Below are 26,518 nucleotides of genomic sequence, written 5' to 3'. Positions count from 1 at the left end.
GTTGTTTCAGTTTAAACTGAATTGATTTTTTCTCCCTTCCCTCCCACTTATGTTTTCCAGATGTGCCACAAAATGAAAAACCCTTTTTTTCACCCTGCAGTGTGTGGCCTTCCCAAGCCATTCCATGCACTCAGCTACAAGACAAAACCAAACCTGAGCCAGACAAACTTCCCACGATGCTCCTTGCAAATCCAGCCACAAATAACCAACCGCATCTCTGCCAAATTCATGCACCAGCATCAATTTCCAGCTAAATCCATGCACCAGCATCATCACCTTCAGCTGGGCAGGATGCAGCAGCCAGACAATCTTCAAGCATCACCCTGGATTTGCTACTGCCTTTGAAATGCATCTGCCCTGATTTATTACTGCAAATTTTTCACACCTGGGGCAATGCTGCCCAAGCCCACTCCCACCTTGGAGCTGACACACTGACTTAGTGGTCCAGCTAAAATTAAGCATCCCAAAGCCAGAGCTGGGATGCTGCGGCTAGGATTGCATATTACCATAGAATGAGAAAAAAAAATGTGACAACCACAAACTATTTGCATTTCGAAATTGAAACATTTACTTCCTTTGGCATTTTTGCAAGAGCGCTGAAGGCAGCACAGGCCAAGGGCCATTGAGGCCTCAAGTGGCTTGTGTGAAAACACTTTTTTGCCACAGAGACTTCCCGTGAGATTTGTTGTGACACACGGCAGCTTAAACAATGGCATTTGGATGTTATCAGCAGTAGGGCTTCTGTATTTCTGTATTTTGCTTCCAGCATGCAGGATTTTTGCACTGTTGGCCTCAGCTGACTCCGCATGGAGTGGCACAAGGTGGGGTCCCCCTGACTGCCCATGTGCCTTTCAAGCAACCCCAAAATCTATCCCATGTGAGAACAATCTCAAACATAAACTTACACAAATAGAGTATTTCCATACATTTGACAGTTCTAAAACCCACGCACAGGGGTGAGCTGCAAGGGTACATCAGGAAACTGCGGTTGGGCATGTGCCGGGAGCACCACATCCCTCCATGGCAGGGAGGTTTTGGAGATGAGCAGGTTTCTTGGCTGACATTGGCCGTATTGAGTCCCCTGGCAAAGGAATAAGAGAGTCCAGAGGGCTGCAGGGATGGAGAGTTGCTCACTCTGTGGGCCAATCCCCCAAAGCTGAGGGGTAAGCCTTAGACTGAGCTGGGGTCAGACCCAGGAGTCCAGATCCAGCCCCAGAAACTCACATTAGCTGCTGAAAGTATTTCTCCAGCCCCAGGGCAGCAGCTCTGCTCCCTCCCCATCCCGCTGCAGAGGGCTCAGAGGCACCAACTCCCTCCTGTGCCTGGGTGTCACTAGGGAGGGGACACAGACCTGTCAGGTCTGTGAGCTCAGTCCATCCCAGCACCTGGGATCAAACTCCCTGAACCTCACCCTTTCCCATCCCCACTGTGCCTCCTGAGAAGCCATGGCAGCACCTGCAGAGGATTAGCACCCTCCTAATTTCCAGTCTCCATTTATTCCTGTCTGCTTTTAGTCTCATTTGTTCTGGTGCCAACATTGTCTTTCAGCTTAAATAACTCTTCCCCTTTCCTGGTGCTTCCCACCTCGAGGTACCAGTCAGCATCTTCTCTCCCAGTCTTGGTCTCACCCCCAGGAGAGGGCATTTTCCTTTCCTCAGATGAGGATCTAAGGAAATGCAGTACCTGCAGCTGCAACCACGCAGAGCCAGCCAGGCTGAGCAGCCCCAGCCCCGCGGAACTCAAAACTTGCTGAAAGCACCAGCCAGGGCCAAATTCAGCTGCTCGGGTGAAGCCACTCTGGCACCGCAGGGACCTCAGCGTGCTCCACCACCCACTCACCTCTGTGCAAGTGGGGTGAGATTTTGGAAGCACGCAGTCAGCTCACCAGAAAATGTGATTTGGGAACCCCCCAAAAAAGCAGCGGTGGGACATCAGTCTGTTTCAACCATCGGGCTTTCCTCTGAGCACAGGGCAGAGGACCAGAACCCCTACAGCCGCTGGTGGGATAGTGGTGGTTCAGCTGGAGATTCCTGCCTGGACACAAGGAGCTGGCAGGACTGAGGTGATTTGAGGGCAAGGAGCAGGGACCAGGGATGGAGGAGGACCCTGCAGAAGGGATAAGGCAGGAAGGTGGCCCAGGGCTGGCTACTGTCCACTCATGGCATGGCCAGAGCACATCCTGCATCTCAGAGTCAAAGGTCCCAGCACAGGGGTCAGGCTGCACCCAAATGACCAAGGCCAGGAACTAAGGAGCCAGGATTAAGCCGTGGGCCCAAGCGGTGCTGGGAAAGTCAAGAGCAAGAGGGGAAGCTGGGAAAGAACATCCTGCAACCCCAAAATAAGGTGAGCAGTGAGGAGCAACTGCCAAGACTCCTTTTTACACTCAATTTTGGGGAGCCGGTCTCACCAGCTTGCTCGGTGTAGAGGCCACAGCCATGGTCAGGTTGTTGCTTCATTTTTGCCTTTTTATTTTTCCACCCACAAAAAAATCAGCCCAAATCCTACAGCATGTTGGCCAAAATCCACATTCACAACAGAAACGGTGGCTCAGACTCAGCCACTGAGGTCTGTGCCCTCAAACCGGGGTCAAAGGAGGGCGGCATTGCTAGGACAGGAGCATAAATCCGAATATTGATTTAATCATAAATATTGATTTAACCCCTTTTGCTGCTTCCCTGTGCTCCCCACATGCTCATTCAAATGACAGAAAACATTGTGTCAGACCACCTTCACGGTCACTCACTGTGCAAGTTATACGGTCACCAAAATCCGCGGGTCCCTGCGTGCTCAGGGATGGCTGGCATGTCCCTGGCTGCTCCCCTGCCAGCGTGCACAGAGGGAACCTGCCAGCCCCAGAGGTGGTGCTGGGCACCACCAGGAGCAGGATTTGGCCCCGGGAAGATGCAGGGTGGCAGGTAGGGATGGTGGCATTGGGATGGCAAGGAATGGCCTCAAGAGCAAGAGTGCACCTGGTAGCATCACTTTACCTGGGGCCATCAGTACTGCCAGTGCCAGATTACACCTGTTTGAGGGTTTGTTTCTTGCCGTAGCAAACAAAATCAGGTTCTGAGGATATTCTTGTATATATATATTCTTGTATATATATATTCTGAGGATATTCTTGTATATATATATATTTTATATATATATTTATATATATATATTTTTTTAATATAGAGATATATATCTCCCAGCAGCTCCAGGAGGACTCTGTTGACTGCATGCATTGCACAGAGGAAAGCTTGTGGCTGTGATGCACCCAGAGATGCTGCCTTACCTTAAACTCATGCAGAAAAATCCTTCCAGCACCTCCAGGGCTGCAGCCTTCCCATCTTGAAGTGGTGTGAGCAGGGCAGAGGTGTTTTGGGGAACTCCCCTGCTTAGATGAAGCGGGGAGCCATCAGGAGATCAGAGCTGGTGCACAGGATGCGATTCCCCCCGGACTCATCCCAGCTTGAAGGCCCAGCAAGCACTAACACTAACAAACAGTCAGTGTGTTTATATCCCACCTTCCTGCTGGAGTAGCCTTTTTTTGTCACTGCTGGAGATGTCAGTGAAGGCCAGGAATGGCGCAGAGCTGTTGGGAGAGCCCAAGGGTGACTGCCCTAGGCACAGGGCGATGGGGCGAGGGACATGGGAAGCTGCTCCGAGACCATTTACAAAGGAATTGGGTTTAGTCTGCAGGACGTGGGGCACATCCCTGGCTTTGAAAGACCTGAGGATTAAAAGCATCATGGACAAGGACAGCTTTTCCAAACCACCTCCTATTCCAGCCCCGTGCTGTTCCCCTTCACCCCACGCAGCGGTGGAGCAGCAGAGCCACCCTGAGCCCTCACCCACCAGGGGTTTCACCCCTTCCCACCCATCCTGTCCACGCACGGACGTGGCCATCACTGGGACACCAGCAGCAATGTTTTGGAATCATCAGGGACCTCTTCCAGCTCTCACCCCTTGCCTTTTGGCAGAGCTTACTGCTAATGGCCAGTTAAAAGAGAAACGGAGAAGAAAGCACAAAGCGGCATTGCTCATTGTCCACTCGCCATCGTGCCACAGGGCTTGGCCACATTACGTCAACTCACTGTTGGTTTTAAGATAATTAAAACCATCCACCTTCCCCATTTTGCCTCAGCAGGTAACCTCCTCGCCCACAGTTTTGGATCTGTTTTGTCCCCACTATGAGCTCAGGCTGAGGTTGCTGGCCTGCGGTGGCACGTCCAGACGTCCTCTGCAGCAAGGACTTCTTTTCCTTGCAAAACCAGAAAGATCAGCAAAGAGAGCACATGAGTTCTTGCAAGTGCTCACAGGCTGATGGCTTTGGCAGATAGCTGGGTCTTTTCTTTCAAGCATATAACTAAAATACAGAGCATGAGTGGCAGGAAAATCCAGGGTTGATTTGGACAGAAGCTTGGTCTGGTATCAGCCAAGAGGAAAATGGGTAAAACCAGGACCTCGTCAGGTCAGGAGCTACTGGCCAACCCCCAAACCAGGTGTGCTAACTCCAACTGCCCCACTGCAGCAAGGAGAATGGCTAGAAACACCATCCTTTCATGTGGCTTGTCCATAAAATGTAAGATTTAAGCCCAGAAAGCAGGTGGAGAGGTGAGGAGAGCCCTTCTTTCCACGCCAGCCCTGCATCTGCAGTCTCCCATCTCCTCCAGCCTTTGCTGCTGCTAATTCCTTGTGCTTCACCTGAGGATGGGGCCACCTCCCCATTTCTTGTCTGGCACAGGTAGTTTAGAGGATTTCACTCCACCTGAGGAGTGGTTTATCCCCACAAACCCACTGCAGCTGTGAGGATAAGGTGCCATGGGCTCTACTTGGCATCAAAAGTTGGAATTCAGCCCTACCCTTGGACTCCATTCAGACCCAGCGCTTTCTCTGGGCCTCTTTATTTTAGCCTCAATTGGACAGATTAAATTAAGAACATCTGCATTAATTTGCTGTGCACGTGAAGGAGCTGAGGATTTCTCCTCTAGCTGAGGGCAGGAGTCCTGTGGCTGCTCCAAGCCCAGCATTGGCTCCCAGCCTCACTGGTGTGTCCACCTTCTCCTCCAGATAACAGGGCAGTTGCAATAATGAGCCTCTGCCCTCCTAGCTCTGCTCAAAGCATTTAATGAAGTCAGGCACTAATGAATTTGGCTTCACAGCACCCGGGAGATGGGTTATTGCCATTTGAGGTGGAGGGAAACCAAGGTGGGAGAAGGTGGAGTGAGTGGCTGACCCTGGGCATGAGGTACCTGGGACTGGGTGCAGGAGCTGGAGCTCCCTGCCTGGAGCAGGAAAGGACGGCAGGTAGACGCGAGGACGACCCCAGCTCTCTCATGTGGTGCCTGTGGCTGGAGAGACAGGTTTGCCCATGTCTGAGAGGGCAGGGGGGGACTCTCCACCCTTCCTGCTCCCAGCGCAGCCCCAAGGAGCTTTGAGGCAGCTGTGTCTCTGCGGCCGGAGCTCCCAACCCCTGGCACTGCTGTCCTCCTCTGCATCCTGCCCCCCAAGTTTTGCAAGACCCCAAACGCAGCCATTGAGGGGCAAAGCAGGAGGACTCACGGGTTCCCTTGCACACAAGCTTCCTTGGTTTTGTGACTCACCAGCCCAACCTCCTCGGTGTCACTCGTGACTCCGTTTCACTTTGCTGGAGCAGCATTGTACCATGTCTTATCAATGAAGAAGACAACGGTCTGGCAGCACATCCCACGCTAAAGGGGCAGCCCTATCCTGGCTGCAGGTCCATGCCTGACACCTCTTCCCACAGCATTTTTGGACCAGCCTCCATGTTCTTGTGCAACGACCATCCTCTTGCAGACGACAGGTCCCCCCGCAGCGGCTGCTCCTGAGTTCCTGCCGATGGGGTCACAGTGGCTCTCTCTGGATCTGCCTGCAAGGGGGAGGACAGCTGATAAATCACAAGGATGCAGCCTCCGTGTCGCATGGTCTTACAGCACACACGTCCTCACATGCACATTGATGGCATGCTAAAAATATTCTTCACTTTTTCACCCATTAAAATTTTCCAGGAGAGCCAGAACCACAGCCCACACCCTATTTGTAAAGCCAGAAGTTTCCCCTCACCTCTCCCAGCCCTGCTGGGAAAAGAGAGAATACTGAACAACATTTCTGGTACTCTGAGGGTTTTTTTGGTCATTTTAAAAGCCTGGCTAAAATATCACCTTTTTTCAATAGTTCATTTTGTGATGGCTGGCACCATCCTGGAGCCAAGCTCTGCACTGCTGCATCCTGCCTTGCTCTCATGCACCCACCAGAGAAGGCTGTGGGTGAGCTGGGATGCTCCCACTCCCCACCTGAAGCCCCATTTTGATGGCTTGGCAAATTAAACAAAGAAAATATGTTTTTAAGCCAGCTCCCACCTGGTGTTAGGCAGCAGAGAGCTAACCCTGGCTTGGTGACAGCTCTGACTGGCAACGGCCAACCATGATTTTCTGGTCAAATTTTTCAGAGGTGCCTGTTGTGCCAGGTAAAGGAGAAATCTGAAGAATGCTCACAACCCCCTGGCCACTGGCCAGGCCCCTCTGTGCCATTGCTGGCACTCACAGCAGCATTTTCTTTGCCCAGTTTGGCTCTCAGCCACAGAGGAGGAGCAGGGGAGGCCACAAAAGGTGTTTACACAACAAGGAGATCATCTCGGTGAGACCGGAGCCTTTGCCAAACCTGGAGCTAAGCTGATATGAAGGAGATGCCATCAGTGTGTTTTTGCTAATTATCACTAATAATTATTTGTGCGTAGTTGCTCTTAGGAGCTCCAGTCCTGGCTCAGCCCCTGCTGCTCTTGCAGCCCTGTGCAAGTGGAACAAACAGCGGGGTCTTGCCCCAAAACCCTGCAGATGAGAGGAGAGGGAGGGCGAGTGCAGTGCCCGGGCAATGCCCCAACTGTGGCGGTGGCCCTGATGCATCCCCCCCTCCCCATGCTGTCCTCTCCCCGCTCACACCAGTGACAGCCAATTACACCTCATCTGTCCTCCTTCCTCCTTTCGCTTTTCCGAGCGCATTCGGTGCTTCGGCCTCTTGTCAAAGCCCGGATTCATCGCAGCACATCTATTAGTGGCTTCCTCCCCCACCCCATGAGGGATGTCTTTCTGCTGACATGGCAATCATTTCCCTGTCAGCGCGCCTTGACAGCACCAGGATTTCTCATTTCAAATCCCGGTGTGTCCCAGGGTGATTCCCAGCTCCTCCATTAACCCCTGGCCCTGCAGGATGGGGGCGGCCAGCCCTGATGGATGCTCTGGTATCTCTTCCACCTCGGTTAGTGAAAGCTGTCTCCTGTTTTTCTTCCCAGCACTTGCCATAGCTATGCAGAAGAGCATTTAACCTGGAGGTAACGGGTGTTGAGACTTCTCTTCTCCTTTCCTGCTTGTCTTCTCTGCTGAGAACAATGGAGGCAAGGTTTGCAGAGGGAGGTAACATCTTTTTTTAGACTGACTGAAATAATTAGAAGAAAAACCAGGCAGGCTGTTGGGTACATGAGCCCTCCAGCAGGCCTGAAATAGAAGCAGAAGTCTGCAAAGCTGAATACCAGTGGAGAACAATAGCTCTGAGCGTGACTAGTTGTGTTAACCAGTTCTGCCACCAAAGACCATTCCCCAGCTGTTTCCACATCACCCCGCTGCCAAAACCCACTGTCCTGAGACCACCCCACTGCCAGGAGTCACCGCTGGGGCCGAGGGAGCCATGCTGCCACGTGGACCTGAGCTTTGGGCGCTGCTCCAGATGGGCTTCACGATGCCCAGAGTGCCAAGACCGGCATCCCTCACCTCTCTGCACCCTGTGCCCTCTCCTGCTGCTCCTGCGGCCTGACCTGACCCCAGCCCCAGGGACACTGTCCCACCCTGGACCCTGTCTGACCCCACAGACCCTGCCTGACCCTGGGGACCCTCCGATGCCAGAGACTCTGTCCTACCACGGGGGTCCAACCTGATCCCTGGGGACCCTCTCTGATACTGGGGACCCTCCGATTCCAGGGACACTGTCCTACCACGGGGGTCCAGCCTGATCTCTGGGGACCCTCTCTGATCCCTGGGGACCCTCTCTGATACTGGGGACCCTCCGATTCCAGGGACATTGTCCTACCACGGGGGTCCAGCCTGATCCCTGGGGACCTCCCCCACCCTCAAGCTCCTTGTCGCACCCCACCGACCCTGTTCCCCCGCCCCCGGAGTACCCTGTCCCACCCCCGGTCCATGTCCCACCCCGCAGCCACCTTCTGTCCCCCTGCTCATCCCACGGCCCCCCTCCCTTGGGCTCAATCCCACCCTCCCTTTCCCCCAGCCCCAGCCAGTCCCGGGTGCTCCCAGCCCCACGCCCGCGCCGGGGGGGGGGGGGGGGGAGCCGGGGCCGGGCCAGGCGGCGGGGGGGGGCCGGGCCAGGCGGCGGCGGGGCCGGGGCCGGCGGCGGGGGCATCCCCGCCTCCTCGCTCGCAGCGCCGGAGCCGCCGGAAACCCGGCGTTACCGCTGCTGCTCCCCGAGAAGTTGGTGCGGAGGCGAGAGCCGTTGGGCCCGGCTCTGCTAAGCTCGGCTCGGCTAGGCTCGGCTCGGCATGCCCGCCCGTCCGGAGCCCAGCGGTGCAGCGGGGCGGCGGCGGAGCCCCTGAACGGGCGGCGAGGAGCGACCGGCCCCGGCCCGCCATGGAGCAAGTGAGTCCAACCGGGACCGGACCGGCCGGGATGGGGATGGGGAGACGGGGGGGACCCCCCGCGGCGGGGACAGGAGCCCCTCGCTGCCGCTGCCGGCCGAGAAGGGGGCGGAGGATCGCATCGGCCACTTTGGGCTCTTTTTGGGGGTTTCCGCCGGCGTTGGGACATCCCCGGCCCCGCTCCGCCCGGGTCCGGCAGCGGGGGGGCAGGACGGGGGGGGCAGAAATGAGACCCAGAGGATGGGGGTCCCTCCTCCCAAGCAGCCCCCCGTTGTCTTCCCCCCACCCCGGGGGTTGGAGCTGCCGGCAGTCGCTGGGGCAGAGCATCCCCTGAGCTCTTCGGGTTTTAAACTTTCTAACCGGCCGGGTGAGGCTGATGGGCAAATTCTGGCGCTGCCGGAGGACGAGTGCTGGCAGACTCGGGCTTGTTTAAATGCCACGCTTGCTCAGGCCACCTTGTGCTGACTCTTGCTGGGGTGTTGTACTTCCGTACTGGAGCTGGGCCCCGGTCAGACCGCAAGCTTGGCCATGTCCACATACCTAGCAGCCTTCTCCCAAGTCTGTCCTCCTCCTCCTCCTCCTCCGTCTCTGCCTGGGATGGGTTTAACTCGAAGGGCAGCCGTGCTTCTCCTTCACACGTAGGTTTTCGCGTCCCTGGGATCACACCCCAATAATCCATCCCCGTGCGGATTGATTAAGATGCCACAAATTTGTTAGCAAGTTAAACAGGTCGCTCTCTCCCTTCAGCTGGCTGCACAATTACTCCTGCTTCCTTTCCTTAAATGAGGTTTTGCTGCTCGTGCACAAAGAAAGCTCCTGGTAGGGTGGACTGACGGAGGACTTGTGATGCCGGTTGCTGTGGCTTGTCTCTCCCCCCCTCCTCCCCCCTTATTTCAGCTCCCAACGTTTTGTGGCAAGAATTAGAGCTTTTTTAAAACAGCAGGGAAACAGCAAAGCAGCCCAAGTTGGTAGCGACTGAGAGTTGTTATTATCCACCGGCATCCATGAAATTTATCCACAGCAGAGAAACTGCTTCCAGCTGGCGGCCGCTGGCCGAAGCGGCTTCGCACCTACCCCAGCATGGACCGACCGTCTCACCAGCCACTCTTTGTTAACGATAAACGAACCCTTCAGTAATCGCTTGTGGGAGGGGGCGTCAGATGCAGTTCCCCAAGTTTCACGTGGATCTGAGCAGTTTATTTCCAATAAGATGGTTTTGTTCTCATGGGTCAGGGAGAAGTGGAAGTGCTGACAAGCCAGGCTTCGAAGATAACATGAAAAGAAAGAAAAAGTGTGGAGGTCTGGAGACACAGGTTGTCTCCTGGGAGGTATTCATCTGTGCCTGTGTGCGATAAATGAGCTGCTTGCTTTAAACGAATTTAACTGTAGCTGGGCAAGACACTTCTGTGCTACTATATGTAGTTTGTAAAAGCACCACTGCGATTCAGCTGTTGGTTTGGGGGTTTTTTTGTTGAAAGACATGAAAAGTATGTGGGTTTGTGGGCCCTTAAAATACAGGGGCAGGGGAGGAGAGAAATAACTGCCTGTTAAATAAAAAGCTGTCCTGTCCCCCTAATTTGGCACCTCTGCTGGGCTGTGAAACATGAGTGTAAACCAGGCTGGAAGAGTGAAACTCATGTTTCACTTCTAATGGCACTGTGATATAAACTGCAAAAATGGCTCGTATGGATTGGTTTTGGGAGTGATGCCTTTGGCATGAGCCAGCGATGGGATAACTCAGTTCTTCCATCATTTATGCTTGTTTGCTTGGCTGGTGCCAGTGGGTTTCTTCTCATGGATCTACACCAGCGTCAGGAATGAATCCAGCCCAAGAACATCCTGGAAAGAATATCTTAGTATTTCTTGCAGCAGGAATACCCACATAAAGCTGAATTAACAACAGCAACTCATCTCTTTGTGCCATGCTCTGGATTTAGTCATGAAATCACATGCAGAGCGCGCAGGGCAGACACAAAGTCCTGCTTTTGGTGCCTTTCCCTGGCTAACCTCCCCTCACTGATTCGGGGCAGGGTGGTGTAAAAATAATCCGCAAAAATGTCAGGCACCGTCTCCGAGACTCTTCTTGCTTTCACAGGAGCAAACGGTCAAGTTGCATCATCTGGTTTTTTACACCCTTAACCTGCAGGCAAGGGATTACAGCAATTGCACCCCCATTTTGCGATGTGCTGTGTGCGTGTAAGGGGGGAGCTGCTGACCCAGAGCCCCGGCAGCTCGGGAGCCCCCAGCACCACAGAGCGCAGGATCACATCCCTCACATCTATAGTGTAGTGGGGACCGGAGGAGGCAGCACCAGGCAGCTCAGGCTCAGGTGACTCCTGCGCAGTGCAGGAGGCAGAGCCCTTTGCTGGTGGCTGCTGTCATCTGCTGAGACCAGCACTCTCTGTCTCATCTCGCCTTCCCTCTCCTGGGCCGCTCGGAGTCATGGATCCTCCCTACAGATGCTCCCAGGTGCCGGCACAGCCGGGAAGTCCTGCCTAGTGTGGAGGGAGCCTCATGCATGGCTCCTTCCAGGGCTGGAGAGGGGCCTGGGGAGAGGGTGAGCTGCAAGGGCACCCTGCGATGCCATGGAGGGGAGGTACTGTCCCCAAAAGGCTGGCGAGCCCGCAGGAAGCAGGCAGGCAAGCAGGCAGCACAGGCTGCCAGATGAGCTCTGCCTTGTGCAGAAGTACAGGCATGAGCCCCAACTCCAACAGAAACGGTTACTGGGGCAGGTTGTTTTTTCAGAGGTTGATGTTAAGTGCTGCATCTTGACAGGGAGTACTTTTATATTAAAACCACAGGAGACAGGGTAGTTTTCACTCTGCAGAGCACTGGGAGAGGCCATGGATAGACATATTTGCCGTGTGATTTCAGAGAGCTTTTCTGCCAGGTAGGGTAAAAGAACAGCAAAAATTCATCTGCAAAGCAAAAGAAAACCTTAAAGAGTAAAACCATTTTGGCAGCTGTTGGTCTGGAGTCACTCAAATAAACTCTTCATACAGCTACATCCATGCAAAACTGCTACGAGGGAGGTTAAAGTCCCTGCCCAATTATCTAAAAATGACATCAAAAGGGTGCTCGATCAGGAAACCAGCAGGTCTATATTTGTGCAGCAATTGATGTTTGCTGAAGTCACAGATCACAACTGAATACAACTTCCTGGTAACCCAAAAAGTCAAGTTTAAAAAAACCCACGCAGTCCCCCTCGTTTCCCGGAAAACTTTTTCATGCTCTGTCATCCTGTATTGTGGCTGTTTCAAATGTGGCTCGGTACAATTGAAATAACTTCTACAAAGGGCGCCAAGGATGTTACAGGTTTCCGCCTGATTTTCTTTTATTTGAGATTTATTTGAGTTTCTTGTTCCCTGACTGCACCTGAGCCTACCTGCAAAGCCAAGCCTCTTCCTGACCTTAGTGGGGATCAGAATAAATGTGAGCACATGGGGTATTTAATCTGTTTTTCCTCTTTTTATGGGTGTGAGTTCACTCTTTAGAGTAACAGCTCACCCTGATGGCAGCTACATGTTTGTTGGGGGTCTGGTGCATGAAAACAGGTTTGTTAGCAAGGCTCTCCTTCAAATTTTTGGAGCTCGTCCGTATGCACTCGCTCTGTCCTGGCCATGGGAGTGTCCAGCTCTGACTCCTTTCCATGCACATGGGATTTCCTCATGTTATGAAACATGATGTCTGAGCTCCAGCCACGCCGGTTTGTTTTGCTTGGGGTTTTTTGCCTACGAGAAAAGATTTTGTTCAGCAGCTAGTGAGGGCTATTTGGGGATGGTTGAGGCTCTGCCTTTGTCACACATCTTCTTTTTGTGCAAATGTGCTGCCTTTCTGCAGCAGGATTGCTGCTATTACAGATGGGGACATGGAGGAAACTGACTCTGGGGGGACAGTGGGGTTCTTGGGAGGAGGCTGGAGGATTTGGGGTTGGCCTCTCCTTACAAGTCACAAGGTTGGTGAGGTGCTTGGGTAAGGGGATTTGGCTCAGTGAGAGGTTCCCCTTGCCTTGTTCCAGGGAAGGAGGCTTATTGAGGGGTCCACGGGGTGTTGGGAGCAGCAGGGTGCTCCAAGGGAGGGGAAACAGGGATCCTGCCTTTGCAAAGGCTCTTCCAGCACACTGGAGAGGAGGAAGACTCTTATCTGTAACCCAGTCTGCTGGTGAAGGCACTCAACTAATAAGCCTGACTACCCCTGCTCCCTGTCTTAGGTTTCCTCTCTCTGATGAGAATATTGATATTGGATATTTTGATGTTTTTTTCAAAGCAGGGAAGTTACACAAGGCCTGGTAAAAACTAGGCCTGGAAAGCCAGCAGCCTCCCAGTGCAGCATGCTGGGGCTCCCCGTGTTGCTGTGGGCGGGTGAGAGCAAGCTGTGACAAACAGTGAGGAGCTAAAGGCAGGACAGAAAAAAACCCACTCTTGGTGCTGCCTTCTCTGCTGGTCCTTCCCTCTGCCTACAAACCACGCAGAAGCCTGCAGTGAACATTTTAGTGCAGATGTGATGAAGTCCTGGCCCTTGTGCCGTGGATTTGCCCACAGGAGTTGGTTTGGGGGCAATGACCAAATGTAGAGACCCAGAGGAGAAGCTTGCAGAAGTGGCTGTGGGCTAAAATATGAGTGTTGCTACTGATGTCAGCAGCATCTGTCCTGCTGGGATTCATCAGAGAGCTGGAGGAGCAAAACGGAGAGGAGGGTGCTCGTTTTCAAGAAACAGTCAGTGCACAAACAAGCAGGGAGTGCCTCACCTCCACAGAGAGGGGAGCAGAGGAGCAAGGTGGACTTGCTGCCACCCCAGCAGTGTCCCCAGGGGTGGCCAGGGTCCATGCCCACACCCTGGTCTTGTAGCAGCTCTGGGGTAGGAGCTGGTTGAGTTTTCCTCTGGAACATGCCAGTCTTTTCCCTTGTGATGTGGTGGGGAGGGACCACATGTGGTGGGTGCTGAGGTCTTGTCTGGGAAGGCTTTCTGGTGACCTTCACTACATGGATGGAAAGTGCTTTTGGTGTAATTCCTTCTCCCTTCTCCCCTTGCAGGATACCAAGGAGGAGGTCTCAGAGAAACCAAAGTCTGCTCCGACCGCAGAGAAATACGGCTGGATTAAGAAAAGCAGTGGGGGGCTCCTAGGGTTGTGGAAGGATCGTTACATCCAGCTACGGAAAACACAGCTCGTGGTCTTTGAGGATGAGGTACGGTCGCAGCTAACGGCCTTGATTGAGGGGCAGGATCAGGGTCTTAGTGACACATATTACTGCGTTTTTCATTCTTCCCTCCAGCCCATTCCTTTCTCTAGGAAGGGTAAATGCTATAAAGAGACAGCTGCATTTTAGAGTATATTATATATCATAAATATCTTAGCCAGTAAACATTTTGACAGTGCCATTGCCAAAAAAAAAGGAAAAGGGGGCAGGACATCCTGTGAGAAGGCGAACAGAGCAAAGCTTTGGGCGGAAGCAGGATATGTGCTATGCGTTTTTGGCGTTTAAAGGATAAAACTGGATTGTAGCAGGCTGACTTCCCACCTGCCGCTTGAGGGAATGGCAGGCAACCCTGCAGCTGTTTGGCACCCCTCAAGCAGCTCAAATTGTTGCTAGCCAGACTCTTCAGGGTTTCGTTTAGCCACTGATGGACGCAGGGTGAGATCATGAGGCTTGCTGTCCTCCTTAAGCAGGGACACAGTCTGGATTTGGCTCATCTTTTCCCTTTACTTGAGCCAGTACTGAGCAAAAGACCCCTGGGAGCCTTCTCCTGGACTTCCCTAGATAAATTGCATGCTTTAAGTTCATGGCCTCATTTAGAGCTGTTTCCAGTCAAATGAGAAATAAGAGCTAAGACGAATCTGTCCTGCATCTTCATGTGAGAAGAATGAGAAGTTCAGGGCTGGTCCTGCTGTGCTGCAAAGGAGGCTCTTTCCTGAGTTAGGCCCTTGGTTCCTGGGCTGGAAAGGGCTTCTGCAAGAGCAGAGTTTGCCCCAGAAGCTGGAAATTGTGCAGAGCACAAGCTACAACCAAGAGAGATTTGAGATAGTAAGTCTAAGCCATGCTGGTATATGGTGGCTAGAAGTTTGTGTGTGCATCAGGATGGAGGATTTCCGACTACATGGTCTGCACAAGGACTACGTGCCTGTACAGTGTCTGGCACAAGGGGATCTGGGTCATTCGTGGGCATCAGGATGATACAAAGCCAAAACCATGTAAAGCTTCATGTGCAGTGTGTCAAGGGAACAAAAATGGGGAAATGTTTCAGCAGCTGCATTGTTGCGATGGTTTCAGGAACAACAGGACTGACAAATGAGGAGTTTGGTTCTCTTTTTTAAAAAACATACTATTGCCTAATAAAGAAGATTTGTTATAAACAGTTTAGGTTAAAGGGTATTACCTCCTCCCATATGCTTCTGCTCTTCCCGAATCCCAAAGCTTTCTGGAGGCGTTTGTTCTTAGTTTTGAAATGTCATGAAGAGGGCAAGAATCATGAAATGAGAAGTCAATGTCAGGTGATGAGCAACTTGGAAGACAGGCAAAGAGGTGAGGGTTTCTCTTACACAGGGTCATGCAGCCTGGTCCTGCAAATAGTTGACTTTCTGCAGATTGCTTCCCAGTGCCCCGGACACCTGTTGACTCTAGTTGAAGCTTCAGGAACTCACAGATTCAAAATCTATAAATATGACGTAGGTTTTTTTAAAGGGCATGCCTTTAAAAATGAGATATATGGAGGCTTTCATTACCACAAGGGAAAAGGAGGCTTTTAAAGTAAGATTAATTTTCACAGACATTCAGAAGAAGGAAAAATCCCAATCATTTAAAGGGTTATTTTATTATCTCAACAAGGAAAATGGCATTTGTAACAACCAGGCATAATGTTTTCTGGTAGCCTGCCGATTGTGGTAACATCCTGTAATAAATTGCATCTGTAAGCTACAGTAGCTACAAGGTCCCATTATTGTAAATAAGGGATCATGTTAATATCTATAGGCTATTAAACTGGCTTACAGTGAAGTCAAATGTTTTAGGAGAGGAAATTGCTACAAAATTATCTGGGAGCACAATAGGATAGCATGTTATTGTGCAGACTTACTACAGGGCAGCTAAAGGAAATGGCAATTTTCTGCACTCAGGAGGGGTCCTGTTGCACAGAATTGAGGCAGTTCATGTTTATTACTGTATTTATCTTCCTTTAACGTGAGTTAGGGCGGTATTGCTGCCTCCATCTTACAATTGAGGAACTGAGTTTTTTGAGATGAGAAGGGCCTTGCCCAATGTCAAATGAGAGTCTGTGGTGCAGTTTGCTATGGTGGCTTTTATTTCTGGAGCTCCAGCTGCCATTTTCCCCACTGGACCTTCTCCACATACCTGCCCTGCTTTGTGTGACCCAGGAGACAGACCCAGCATCCCAGACCGTCCTCAGGCTGAAACATTTTACAATGGGATTGTTGAGTGCTTGCTGAATTGGGGCCCTAAAAAAAAAAAAAAAGGAGTTAAAGCCTCAGGTAACGGAAATACAAGCATCTTTCTGTATGTATCCTAAGTTAGACCTACATGGGTTAAATGGGAGGGAGGTCAGCTTCAGTGTGGGAGGGCAGGTTTAGAGGCTGAGTATTTCAACTGGTCTGAGCCCATCAGATTTCCAGGAACTGAGCTAGTGACTTGGACAAATTGTGCTTTTATCAGTCCGTCATGTGTTCGAGCCCTTCATGAAGAGGTGCTAATATTGCCTTTAGCAGTTGTCTCATATGCAGGCACGCTTGTTTATGCAATTGCATGAGGCTGGCTGCACTCGTAGCTGAGGTCTGTGTGTGCAAAACAAAAGCAGAGGGGATGGCCAACTCAAGATGCAGGCAGTAACATTGTACCGTGTCACCGGAAAGTACAGTCTGAGCAAAACACAAATACTGTATTTATCATCATCAATAGTAATCTCCTGGAATGTGCTCTTGACCTGCCCTGGGAGTGTGTTTCCTATGCTGCATCTGTTAGTCAGGCTTTTGGTTTGGTTTAAAGCGGAGCTGCCTCCTGAAGGCAAATTGCAAATGGTATTGTATTACCTGGAGCAGATGCGGGGTGAAAGTCATCCCACCGGGCTTCAGGTTTCTTTGAGCGGATGTAAAATGAAGGGAGATGGATTTCTTGTTACCTGCCGTGCCTCCATCTACAGCACCCTACATCTGTACCCTCACGTAAATGAAGACTCAGTTAAACAAGATGTTTGTATGATATTACATACCCAAATGTCAGGAAAGGAGGCACTGATGCAAATACGTACCGCTCTGGGGTGCTCAGATCCTGAGAAACTACCCGGAAATTTCAAGGAAGTCAGGTTGTGTGCAGGCCCATGTGGAACCAAGCAGGTTGTTTTCTAATGGGGTTTCTTGTCTTCTTGTCTCTGCATATTCTTGCCAGAATAAAAATTAAGCCATGCAAAACCACAGAGAGCATCTGAGGAACAGGCAATCCTATGCAGAGAGACTACACAGATCAGTATCATCACTCCATGAATTAGAGAGCATCAGTCTTGGGTTTGGGTTTTTTTCCCCTAAACAGAGCAGCTAGTGGTTAGAGGTGTTTTTCTGTTGTTTGGGGTTTTTTTAAAGTGTATTATTTGATAGGGAAAAAACCTACTAAGTAAAGAATCTTCTAGAGACCAGAGGATCCACTCAGCATTTAATAGTCATGCAGTTAATATCTGCGTTTTGCCCCTAGTAAAATGATAGCAATATATGCCCAAAAGTGATTTATTAAAATGCTTTGAGGCCCTTAGAGAAGTAAATTATTATTTCAGGCAGTCTAGATATTGTACATTGAATGGAGGGTCACACCCATGAACGTGTGTCAGTGAAGAGGTCTTTGTGGGAAATTATACCTTCATATAAATAAAAATTTCAGTGGGTCTTTTTTCCCCTTTTTGTCAACTTTTCATTAAGGAAATTGCCAAGCATGATTCTTTGGTTAAGTACATGCATTAATATGTTTAGGGGTTCAGTATTTTTCTTCTTAAGGGCTAAGCTTACAGACACATATGTGTTGAAGTCACAGCATCTGCTCCATGAATAGCTAACGGAATGGGTTAAATCATGAATGTAGGGGTTTCTGTACCAGGATTTTAAGAGTCCTGTTGATTGTCCCTTACAGCAAGCACAAAAACAATTTGAAAAACAAGCCCTAAAATCTATAGAGGAAAAGAGAAAGGTGGCCTGAAGGGAATTCCCTGCTTTGATCAAGTGCAGCACCGTGGGACAGCCCTGTGAGCTGTGTGCTGCAGGGAGGTTGTGTCCACCGAGTGAGGACTCAACCTTTGTGTCTCGGGAGGATGTGAAAGGCTTGCTTTAACTTCTCCGGGACACTAGAGACCAAATGGAGCGGGAGCTTGTCCAGAACATGTGTCTGACACCCGTGTGTCGGGGCAGGACTTGCAAGCGATCTTGTCTCTGTGTGATGCTGAGTATCCTCCAGGTCCCAGGAGGTTGAAGGGACCTGGAGACCTGTGGCAGGGTCAGGTCTTTTGCTCTTTATCTTAGTGGTGCAGGACAAACATAAAGGATCTCTTTGTGACCCAGGTAGGCTCACAGAGAGAGGATGGCTGCTTGCCAAAGGTAAAACAGAGACAAAAGCCCATTCTGGCGCTCCCTGAACTCAGATGCTTTTTCTTTGCTCTCAGACATGGAGTTTTCTTATTTCTCTGGCTGCTTTCTTCTCCACCTTCCCTGAAGAGGATAACTTACTCGAGAAGTTCAGGTCTCTGAGATGAAGGAGCCATAGCTCACACAGTCAAGCCAGTGCCCCTGAGAGGCAGGGTCCTGCATGTCCCCATCCTTGCCGCCCTTGTTCCCTGGCCAGGCCAGAGTCCCCAAAGCCTCCCCAGGGAGGAGGGGGGCAGCAGGAAGGCAAGAGGCGATCTCATGGCAAAACCACAGCTCTCTGCCCTGCCAAGTCCTTCTTGTCCCCCAGCTCGGCGCTCCACTGTTCTTAGGAAGTGGAGGATGGCTTGCACGGGATCAGAGGGAAGGTTCCCCTCCAAGAGGCAGGGAGGGTGGTGTGGACAAGGAGGGTGACACAGAGCCACTGGGCTCTGCTGGGGACAGAGCTGCTCTCGAGAGCAGGGAGGGTGGGCAGGAATCTTCATGCTGGTCTCCTGCCAGAGCACTGCCAAGCCGCCTACGTCCCGAGCCCAGCAAACTTTCACGTCGGAGCTGGTAACCGCACCGGCCGTGCGGCAGGGCTGTGATGTGGGCGGTCGTCCACCAAAGGCCGGGATGAGATCACCCATCCCCGAGGCATATATTCCTGACCTCACCCTTCTCTGTCATTTGTTGGCCGCTGAGGGGTTATTATTTCCATCCCTGTCCTTTTGCAGTGACATTGCGATACCAGGATTGCAGCAGGAGCCTTGTGCCTTCAAAGGGCTCAGTAATGTCAGCAGGTTTTAGGTTTGGGCTGGATTAATCTCCTCCTCCTCCTAGTATACATTTTCCCAGTTCTCTGGTCATGTTCACCTACTCAGTGTTAAATGAAATAAACAGTAATGTCATTAGAATAATAAACCTAAATTAGATCCAGACATCCCTCAGTGGCTCAGAACTGGCTCTGTGTACCGGCATCAGCTCTGCCGGGCCCCCATCCCCAGATAGGAGCGATAAAAAAACCTAAACACAGCCTGAGCTCTGCACAGCGACTTAAATGTCAAGTGGTAAAGGGAGGAAATTCCCTGCAGCCCACTTCCCTCTGAACTCTCCATTCCCTGCCTCCAGCCACGCAGCAGCTTCCTGGCTACAACACATTTCCTCATCCCACAACCCCTCTCCGCTACAGGAATTGCTAAATACAAACTCATAGGGGTACAAGGAGCTGCCTTGGGAGCGGAGCCTGAGCTGAGGATGATCATGGCCAGTAGTTTTAATTCAGGATGGTAATAGAGAGGTTCATGAGGTGTGCTGACTGTAGCACTTCACCGGCAAGAAGTGCTCTGCGATTCTCAGTGCTTATTTGTGTAATGCTTAGCAAAAGGGAGCTTTGGTCTCTTCTGGGCTACTCAGACATGAAGAATATTATCTGCCCAGCGTTACGCTGCGATTCCTATTAGGGATGGTGCTCCGCAGCTGAACTGTGCCACGCACCACGTGTGGAATTTTAGTTATGTTACTGGGAGAAATGAGCCAAGATCGTGGCCGGCAGTCATCAGTGGAGATACACTAGAGATAAATATTCCCCGCTGAGATGCTGGCCCTGACAGTTTTGCTGGCTGTATGGGACCATATTTCCAATCCTAAGCATTTTGACAGCTCAGAGTGTGGCTGCAAGAGCAGTGTGTCCCAGTCGCACGTGGCTCCTGCTGACCTTTATGATGTGAGGACCAGCCTGCCCCAGCTCAGCGTGGTGGCAGGGCTCCCCTCTTATCTCTGCTCTGCCTCAGGCTTCCTGGGGGGCTGCTTGGACCATCACAGTGCTTGTGTCATCTTCCCTGTGAAAAAGCAGAATAACGTCTCCTGCGTTCATTGTGGGGAGGAGGTAGAGGCGCTTCTGGCTGCAGATCCCTGGATGAGGCCAACAGAGATGTCAGAAGCTGGTGTTACTGTCCACAACATGTTATTTGCTCAGTCGCCGTGGACCACTAGCCACAAATCGGCCTGTAGCTTAAAGACTAGGGTGTTTTCTTAGTGAGATGCCAGCCTGATTCATGGGGGGTTGCTGCCTGCATGCAGGTTATTTTTAAGGCAGAAGAGCTTTTAGACAGATGCAAGGGGAAGACATGCAGAGTTTGATGGTATATGATTGATTTCAATGCCTCCTATTCATAATAATGTTTCATTCCCTCTCTGCAGGATGAACAGAAGTGCATAGAAACAGTGGAACTGGAGAGTTATGACAAGTGCCAGGAACTGCGTGCGCTACTAAAAAAGAAAAACCGTTTCATTTTAATCCACTCCCCGGGTAAGAAGGTAGGATTGTCTTTCTCATCACCCTCAAGTCTGCTAACCCCAAAATGAGTTCCCAAGCACCTGTGCCCAAAGTAGATGAAAGGCTCTGAGATTTAGTTCTTTGGCAGTTGGAATAAGTGACCTATAGCTGTAAATGGTCTACAGCGTGTGAGGAGGAATGCTGCTGTGTTGTAGACTTTCTTTTTGTCATGGGGAAAGGGTGTCCCTGTGACTCCACCTTTTCCCCTTGATATTTTTTCTGCCTTATCATTTTCTGTCTTCCAGTACTCCCTTAGCAGTGGAGAATGACCATTCCCTGTGGTTCCCCCATGTGCTCTGGGACAGGAAGTGTCCCTGTCCCAGCTGTACATGCTGCAGCTTTGCCCAAGTTCCAGTGAAATCAATGACCCTGATCCATGTACTGAGACAGTTCCTGGAGCCGGAACCGTTGATCTGAGACTCCAGTGCAAAGTTATTAGCAGCCAAACAGTTCCTAGGAGAAAAGATTTATTTTGCAGAATTCATGAAACTCTACATCTTTAGCTTCCTGCGCAGCATCTGGTTAGATCCAGAACGTAACAACCAGGCTGACGTTGCAAAGAAGCTATACATCCATCTCAGCACTGACTGTATGCAAGGACACTCTTCCCTTACTTCCTAGCTCCATCATCACTACACATCTCTGGAAGTTCTCCTTAGTTCCTACTTACACGCTATCCATTTCAGCATCTTTATGGGCTAGGATGCTTCTGTTGTTGCTTTGAGGTGTCACGCCTTGACTTACTTTTAATTTCAATGTGATTTTATTGGCCTAAGAGATGTTATGAAATCTCCCCATGCAAATCTGATAGGTTGTGAGGGACAAAACATATTCTATTTCCATAAGAATGTGAACAGGCAAAAAAACCAACTTGCCTGCATTCCCCCATCACCGTTTTGTTTAAATAAATGGAGATTGTTTAGTCCTTGTTGTCATTGTTGCTTATTCTTTCACTCCAGTCACTTAGTGTTTATTCGTATAATAAGACCTCAGCTGAGTTCAGAGCATCATTGTGCTAAACTTCATTCAGAACAACAAAACAAGGACTGTCCTGACCCAAAACATTCACATGGACCAGGGTGGGGGTGGAGAGAGAAGGTGAATCATGTTTTGCAAGTAGGCGCAGTCTGTATTGGGGAGAAGAGTCACATTAAGCACCATGCACCAAAATGATGGTAGCCTGGAAATTTGCACCCTGGTAGCCTGGAAATTTGCGTTTGTTTTGTAACGGGATTAATCAGAAATAATGTCAATTTTAGATCAAAAGTGGCTAACCCTGGCAGGCTTGGTGTGTTTTCTAGAGCTAATAACTACAAGTGCACACCTATTCCCAGGGAGGCAAATAAAAGCCTGTGTGGTGAGATGGGCGGCATAGTAGGAATTATTATTATCTGCAAGTAGAGAGAAGTATGTAATAGCTGCATACATCTCTGCACTGCTGCATGAATCAACACAGGGTGTGAGACCTGTTCCTAAAATTTTCATTTCTTGTTACAAGAAAGATATGCCCAAACTGTGCCCCGAAAGGGTAACTTCATCCTTTTGGCATGCTGGCAAGTTTACAGCTCCGCTGTTTTTCATGCCACTGATTAAATGGCGACCTAGATAGAGGCTACTTTTTATAAGGCTCTTTTGGTGAAAGGAAGGGCTTTTATAAATGAAAAGTTCCCTGTTTGTAGCTCCCCTCCCACCCTCCTTTTGGCTGGAAATCTGGTGAGGGTGTTGACACACAACATACTTTGGCAGATGTTAGAACAGGCTTCAATTAGGAGGCCAATGTACACAACTGTCCTTCTTCTGTTTTGAAATTGCAGCTGTGGCGATATATATCAGCTAAACATTTTCCATTTGGGAGGCTTGCTGCCATCCACAGTTTAAAATCACCCTGTGAGCTGCCTTGCCAAGCCCTGCCAGATCTTGCTAGGTTTTATTTGCCCCCTCTCCTGAGCACAATGCTGAGGAATGCAGAAAGCCAGTGAGTTTGTGGGAATTATGAACAAGCTAGGAAAGATAATTTCTGTTTCAGTGCACAAATAGGAGTTTCCTTGTTGAAAACAGGGAGCCCAGTCTAGCTGTAGGGGAATCCCAGTTTAAATCTTGCTTCGGATATTACTGAAGAGCAGAGGACATGAATCAGTCAGTTAAAACTACTCTGCAGCTAGAGTTTCACCCAAATAAATAAGTTGCCTTGCTAAACACTTGTCTTTGATGGATGTACCCAAGATTCTGCTTGCCCTGTTCATAAGGATGACATTTTTGTTAAGCTGTGACAATATGAGCATGTCACATGCCTGCACTGGTGCAGAGCTGAAACAAAGTGCTGCTGGAAGTGTGCAAAAGACCCCTTCTGCTTAGAATCTCAAATGCTTCGTTCCACCCACAGCAATTAAATGAAAACTGTTGGAGGCAGAGAGCTGAGCTTGTAAGAAAGGGCAGCAGCCTTGGCCTGGAGACTTTAAAATGTACTCATGATGCAAAAAGCAGTGTAAATGATGCTTGGTGTAAACTGCTTAGAGACTACAGAGATTGGCACAAGTCTGGTATTCAGCAGGTCTGAAAGCCTTCAGCTGCAGGGAAGTCCTAAGAATAGGAAGAAAGAGGGTGGCAGTAAGGGAAAGAGTCCACGAGCAAGCACTGTGGCTCCCCACGCATCCTTTCCTAGCATGGCCAGGCACAAATTCTGCACCTGTGGTCAGGGGTGGAAATTTCCATTGTTTATTTTTCCCTTAGTCGACTCTGGAGCTACCTGCAGCTGCCTTCACCAGGCGCCCAGCCTGGAAGCTGCAGTAGATCTCAGCGAGGCACGTTTGCCCTGTGCATGGAGGAGTCTGCTCCTGGGATCTGCCAGTTTGGCAGCAATGCTGCATTATTCCCAGGGATGAGGTAGCATTTGGTTCAGCTGCAGAAAACCACAAGAATCTCCTAACTGACAGTCCCTTGGCTTCCACTTTTCCCTCCATGATCTAACCTGACAAAGGCATGTAGAAGAAGGCAGGAGATGACCTCACATCTGGCAGATAGACTCCTGGTAGTTTAAGATGTTACTGACCCAGCTCTGCTCCGGCTTCTGCTGGAGGTGACCACCCTGTACCAAAAGTCAGCAGAAGGGAACACATTCCCATGCCTAAACCAGCAGTTCACCAGCGGTTCAGAGTCCAGTTTAGCCCTGCCCCACTAAACTGAAGCCAGCATCTGGCTTTGCCCTGAAACAGCTGAGGAGCAAGCACAGGTTTCTGTCGCCCACCTCTGCTGCAGACCAGCAGCAGCTAGCAGAATTGCTCAGCAAAGAGCTAGTGTTGGTCAAGGTCTTAAACTGCAGCTATACAGTTCTCCAGAGCTTGTCTGTTAAATCATTTAGCACAGGTACCACAGACTGACCCCAGGAACACCTCTCTTTCCTGGAAAGCAGGATCAGCATAGCCATAAGAGTGCCACTGCTTGAAGAGACTGATGTCTCTGAGAAGACATGGGGCAATCAGGGAGACTGTGCTCGCTGCCGTCACGGACAGTGACCCGTGTGTGAGCCTCTTGTTGCATGACATCTAGCCAGTGATTCAGCAGAGGCTGACTGGCCGTGCTGTGCTCTGAGTTAACTGACAGTAAATTGCGTAGTCTGTATTCATGGCTTACAATGGTCACTATCACATTGGGTTTAGCCATGACAGCTTTTCCTGGCACACCAGCCTGTTGTTTATGGTATGAATCAGTCTCAGCTGGCTTAGCAAGAAGGAGAGCAAATGTGTTACCCTGCCTGCTGCCCTCTTATATTGGTGTCACTGACTCTCTACTTTAAATTGCTGTTGGAGAACAGACCCTGCTTAACGTTTTGTGGGGAGTATCCATCTTCAGATGCATCCTCTGATACCTGTCAATACTCAAATGAGTAAAAATACAGACAAGTTCATGTGCTCCTTGTTTGTAGAGGACCTGGGGGGTCTCAGACTAGTGTACAGAGCCCCAGCGCCAGGCAGGACTGAGACCAACTCCTCCAGCTCCTTCCTGCCTCTCTTCTGCAGCCATCTGCTTTATAGAGAGCGTGCACCCCGCTTTGGGTTAGCCTCCTCTCCCCAGTGCCGTGACTGAGGGCACAAGCCACAGATGGATGCAGACAGACAAGGGACTGCAAGGCAGCAAAGAGCCTGGCTGGCAGCATCCAGAGCACCAGCCTCAGAGCCCCAGCAGCCTGACACTTCCTGGGTGTCTGTGGGTATTGTTCTAAAAAGGAGAAGAAAGTTTTCAAAGAAAGATGACTGGGCATACTGGGAGGAACGTGCTGCAAGCCTTGAGGCTGACTCTGTGTCACAGCCCCAGGGACGTGCACAAGCGGGGAGCAGGGCTGCAGCAGCAAGAGTCTGGCACTGCCTGTGCTGCCCCATCGCAGCAGGGAGCAGAGTCCCATGCAGAGCTGCTTGTCCTCCCTCGCCCAGCCCTTTGGGAAACTGGAGGGCTCCTTCTGCTGATGCCTTGAGAGCATCTTTCCACGAGTCCCTTTCCCTCCCCATCCATTTTGTCTGCGTTTGGTGGCCGTGGCGGTTGGTCACCGTTGCACTGTGCGGCAGAGGGTTGCGTGCTGGAGGGACATCTTAGCTTCTCATTAATGATGAACCATCCCCCCAAGGCTTCATTCTGCCCTGCCACAGGGTTGCTGACACCAGCGCTTAGTCACAGTCTCAGCTCCAGGAGGCTGGAGGCTTTTGTCGAGAATGAGACACAGAAAGTGGCATTAGAAGAGGAAGCTTGAAGTGAGGCGGGAATCCTTCCCTTGAACAACATGTACGGAGATTTCTAAACCCTGGTGCAGGCTGCCAGGTCTTTGCCAGGCAGTGCAGCAGCTCAGCTGCTCACAAGTAGAGCTTTCTCATAAGCTTTTGTAATCACAAAGCTTTGGGGCAAAATCGTTTCCAAACAAAAAAAGTTTTTAAGCACACACAAAAAACAGGCCTGCTTGGACTAAACCAAAATCTGGCTGTCACTCTGTTTTGGAGCCTTGCCTTCCCTTAGGTTCCCTGGTTAGCGTGGCCCTTCTGTGCCCCAGACAAAGGGCTCTTTTTCCAGAGGGCTGTGGTTCAGGCCCTAACCTCTCAGAGCTCTGAGGAAGACATGTGGTCTCATCACCTTATGTGCAAACTAATCAAATAAATAATCTTTCCCCAAATTGCTTCTTAACTCCCTGCTTGCCGTGCTGGTTGTGAGGGTCTCGCGCTTGGTTGCTGTGATGTGCAGATGTAAAACCATGGCACTGGAGAGAGGAATAAATGCAGAAGGGAAGGGCAGTCGGTTTCTAGCTAAACAGCAGGAGTGGGCGTAATCAGATCAGGCTTTAGTTCTGCAGAATTTCTGATGGTACCTTCAGAAGTTGCTGAGACCCAAAACTGCTCTGTTGTGCCATAACCAAACCAGGGAGCTGCTAAGAGCATTTGACTGTCAGTCACCATTAGCTGGAGTCATCCTCGTTTTATATAGTCCCTGTTTTATATAGACACTGCTGTGATTTCAGAATGTGGGGCCTCATTTATAAAAAGGCTGGGACTACAACTGCTCTTGAAGGCAATGGGAAGGTGCAGAATACCTATAGGATGTTAAATACCCGAAAAAAACCTATTCCAAACAAGACCCCACTAATATGTGTGTTAGATGAGCCTCTCTGTAGCTCACTTCCCCACCTGTAAGAGGTGGATAATTTCAGTTGCTCTGAAAAGCAATTTGTGAAGCCCCCAGATACTGTAGTGATAAGCAGCAATGAAAAGATTGTCAGGGGAATCAGTAATTCTGTTTTCAGGGCAGGGCTTGTGCAGAGTGCAATCAATAAGACATATTGACCCATGAGGATAAAACACACAATGGGATAGCTCAGTAAGAAGGTCTGCCCCTGTCATTAGGGATGGTGCTAGGAGGAACATGCACAGCAGGCTGAGTTAGACCTGCC

At 50.5% G+C, this 26,518-nt stretch overlaps 1 protein-coding gene across 2 annotated transcripts in view; it reads left to right on the top strand.

Moving 5' to 3' along the window:
- The first annotated feature begins 8,442 nt into the window (after positions 1-8,442).
- PLEKHO2 (pleckstrin homology domain containing O2) overlaps positions 8,443-26,518 on the top strand; it is a 29,430-nt gene continuing 11,354 nt past the window's right edge. For both annotated transcript variants that reach the window (XR_012624859.1, XM_074837437.1), the window contains exons 1-3: positions 8,443-8,648; positions 13,681-13,833; positions 20,457-20,573. Coding sequence is in view for 1 of the 2 variants with exons in the window: in XM_074837437.1 (XP_074693538.1) it covers positions 8,640-8,648; positions 13,681-13,833; positions 20,457-20,573 (279 nt within the window). In the remaining variant the exon portion in view is untranslated. The remainder of the gene's footprint in view (positions 8,649-13,680; positions 13,834-20,456; positions 20,574-26,518) is intronic.

This window comes from Strix aluco, chromosome 12, assembly GCF_031877795.1.
Source record: "Strix aluco isolate bStrAlu1 chromosome 12, bStrAlu1.hap1, whole genome shotgun sequence".
NCBI classification, from domain to species: Eukaryota; Metazoa; Chordata; class Aves; order Strigiformes; family Strigidae; genus Strix; species Strix aluco.
This window is presented reverse-complemented; position numbering and strand designations above follow the sequence as displayed.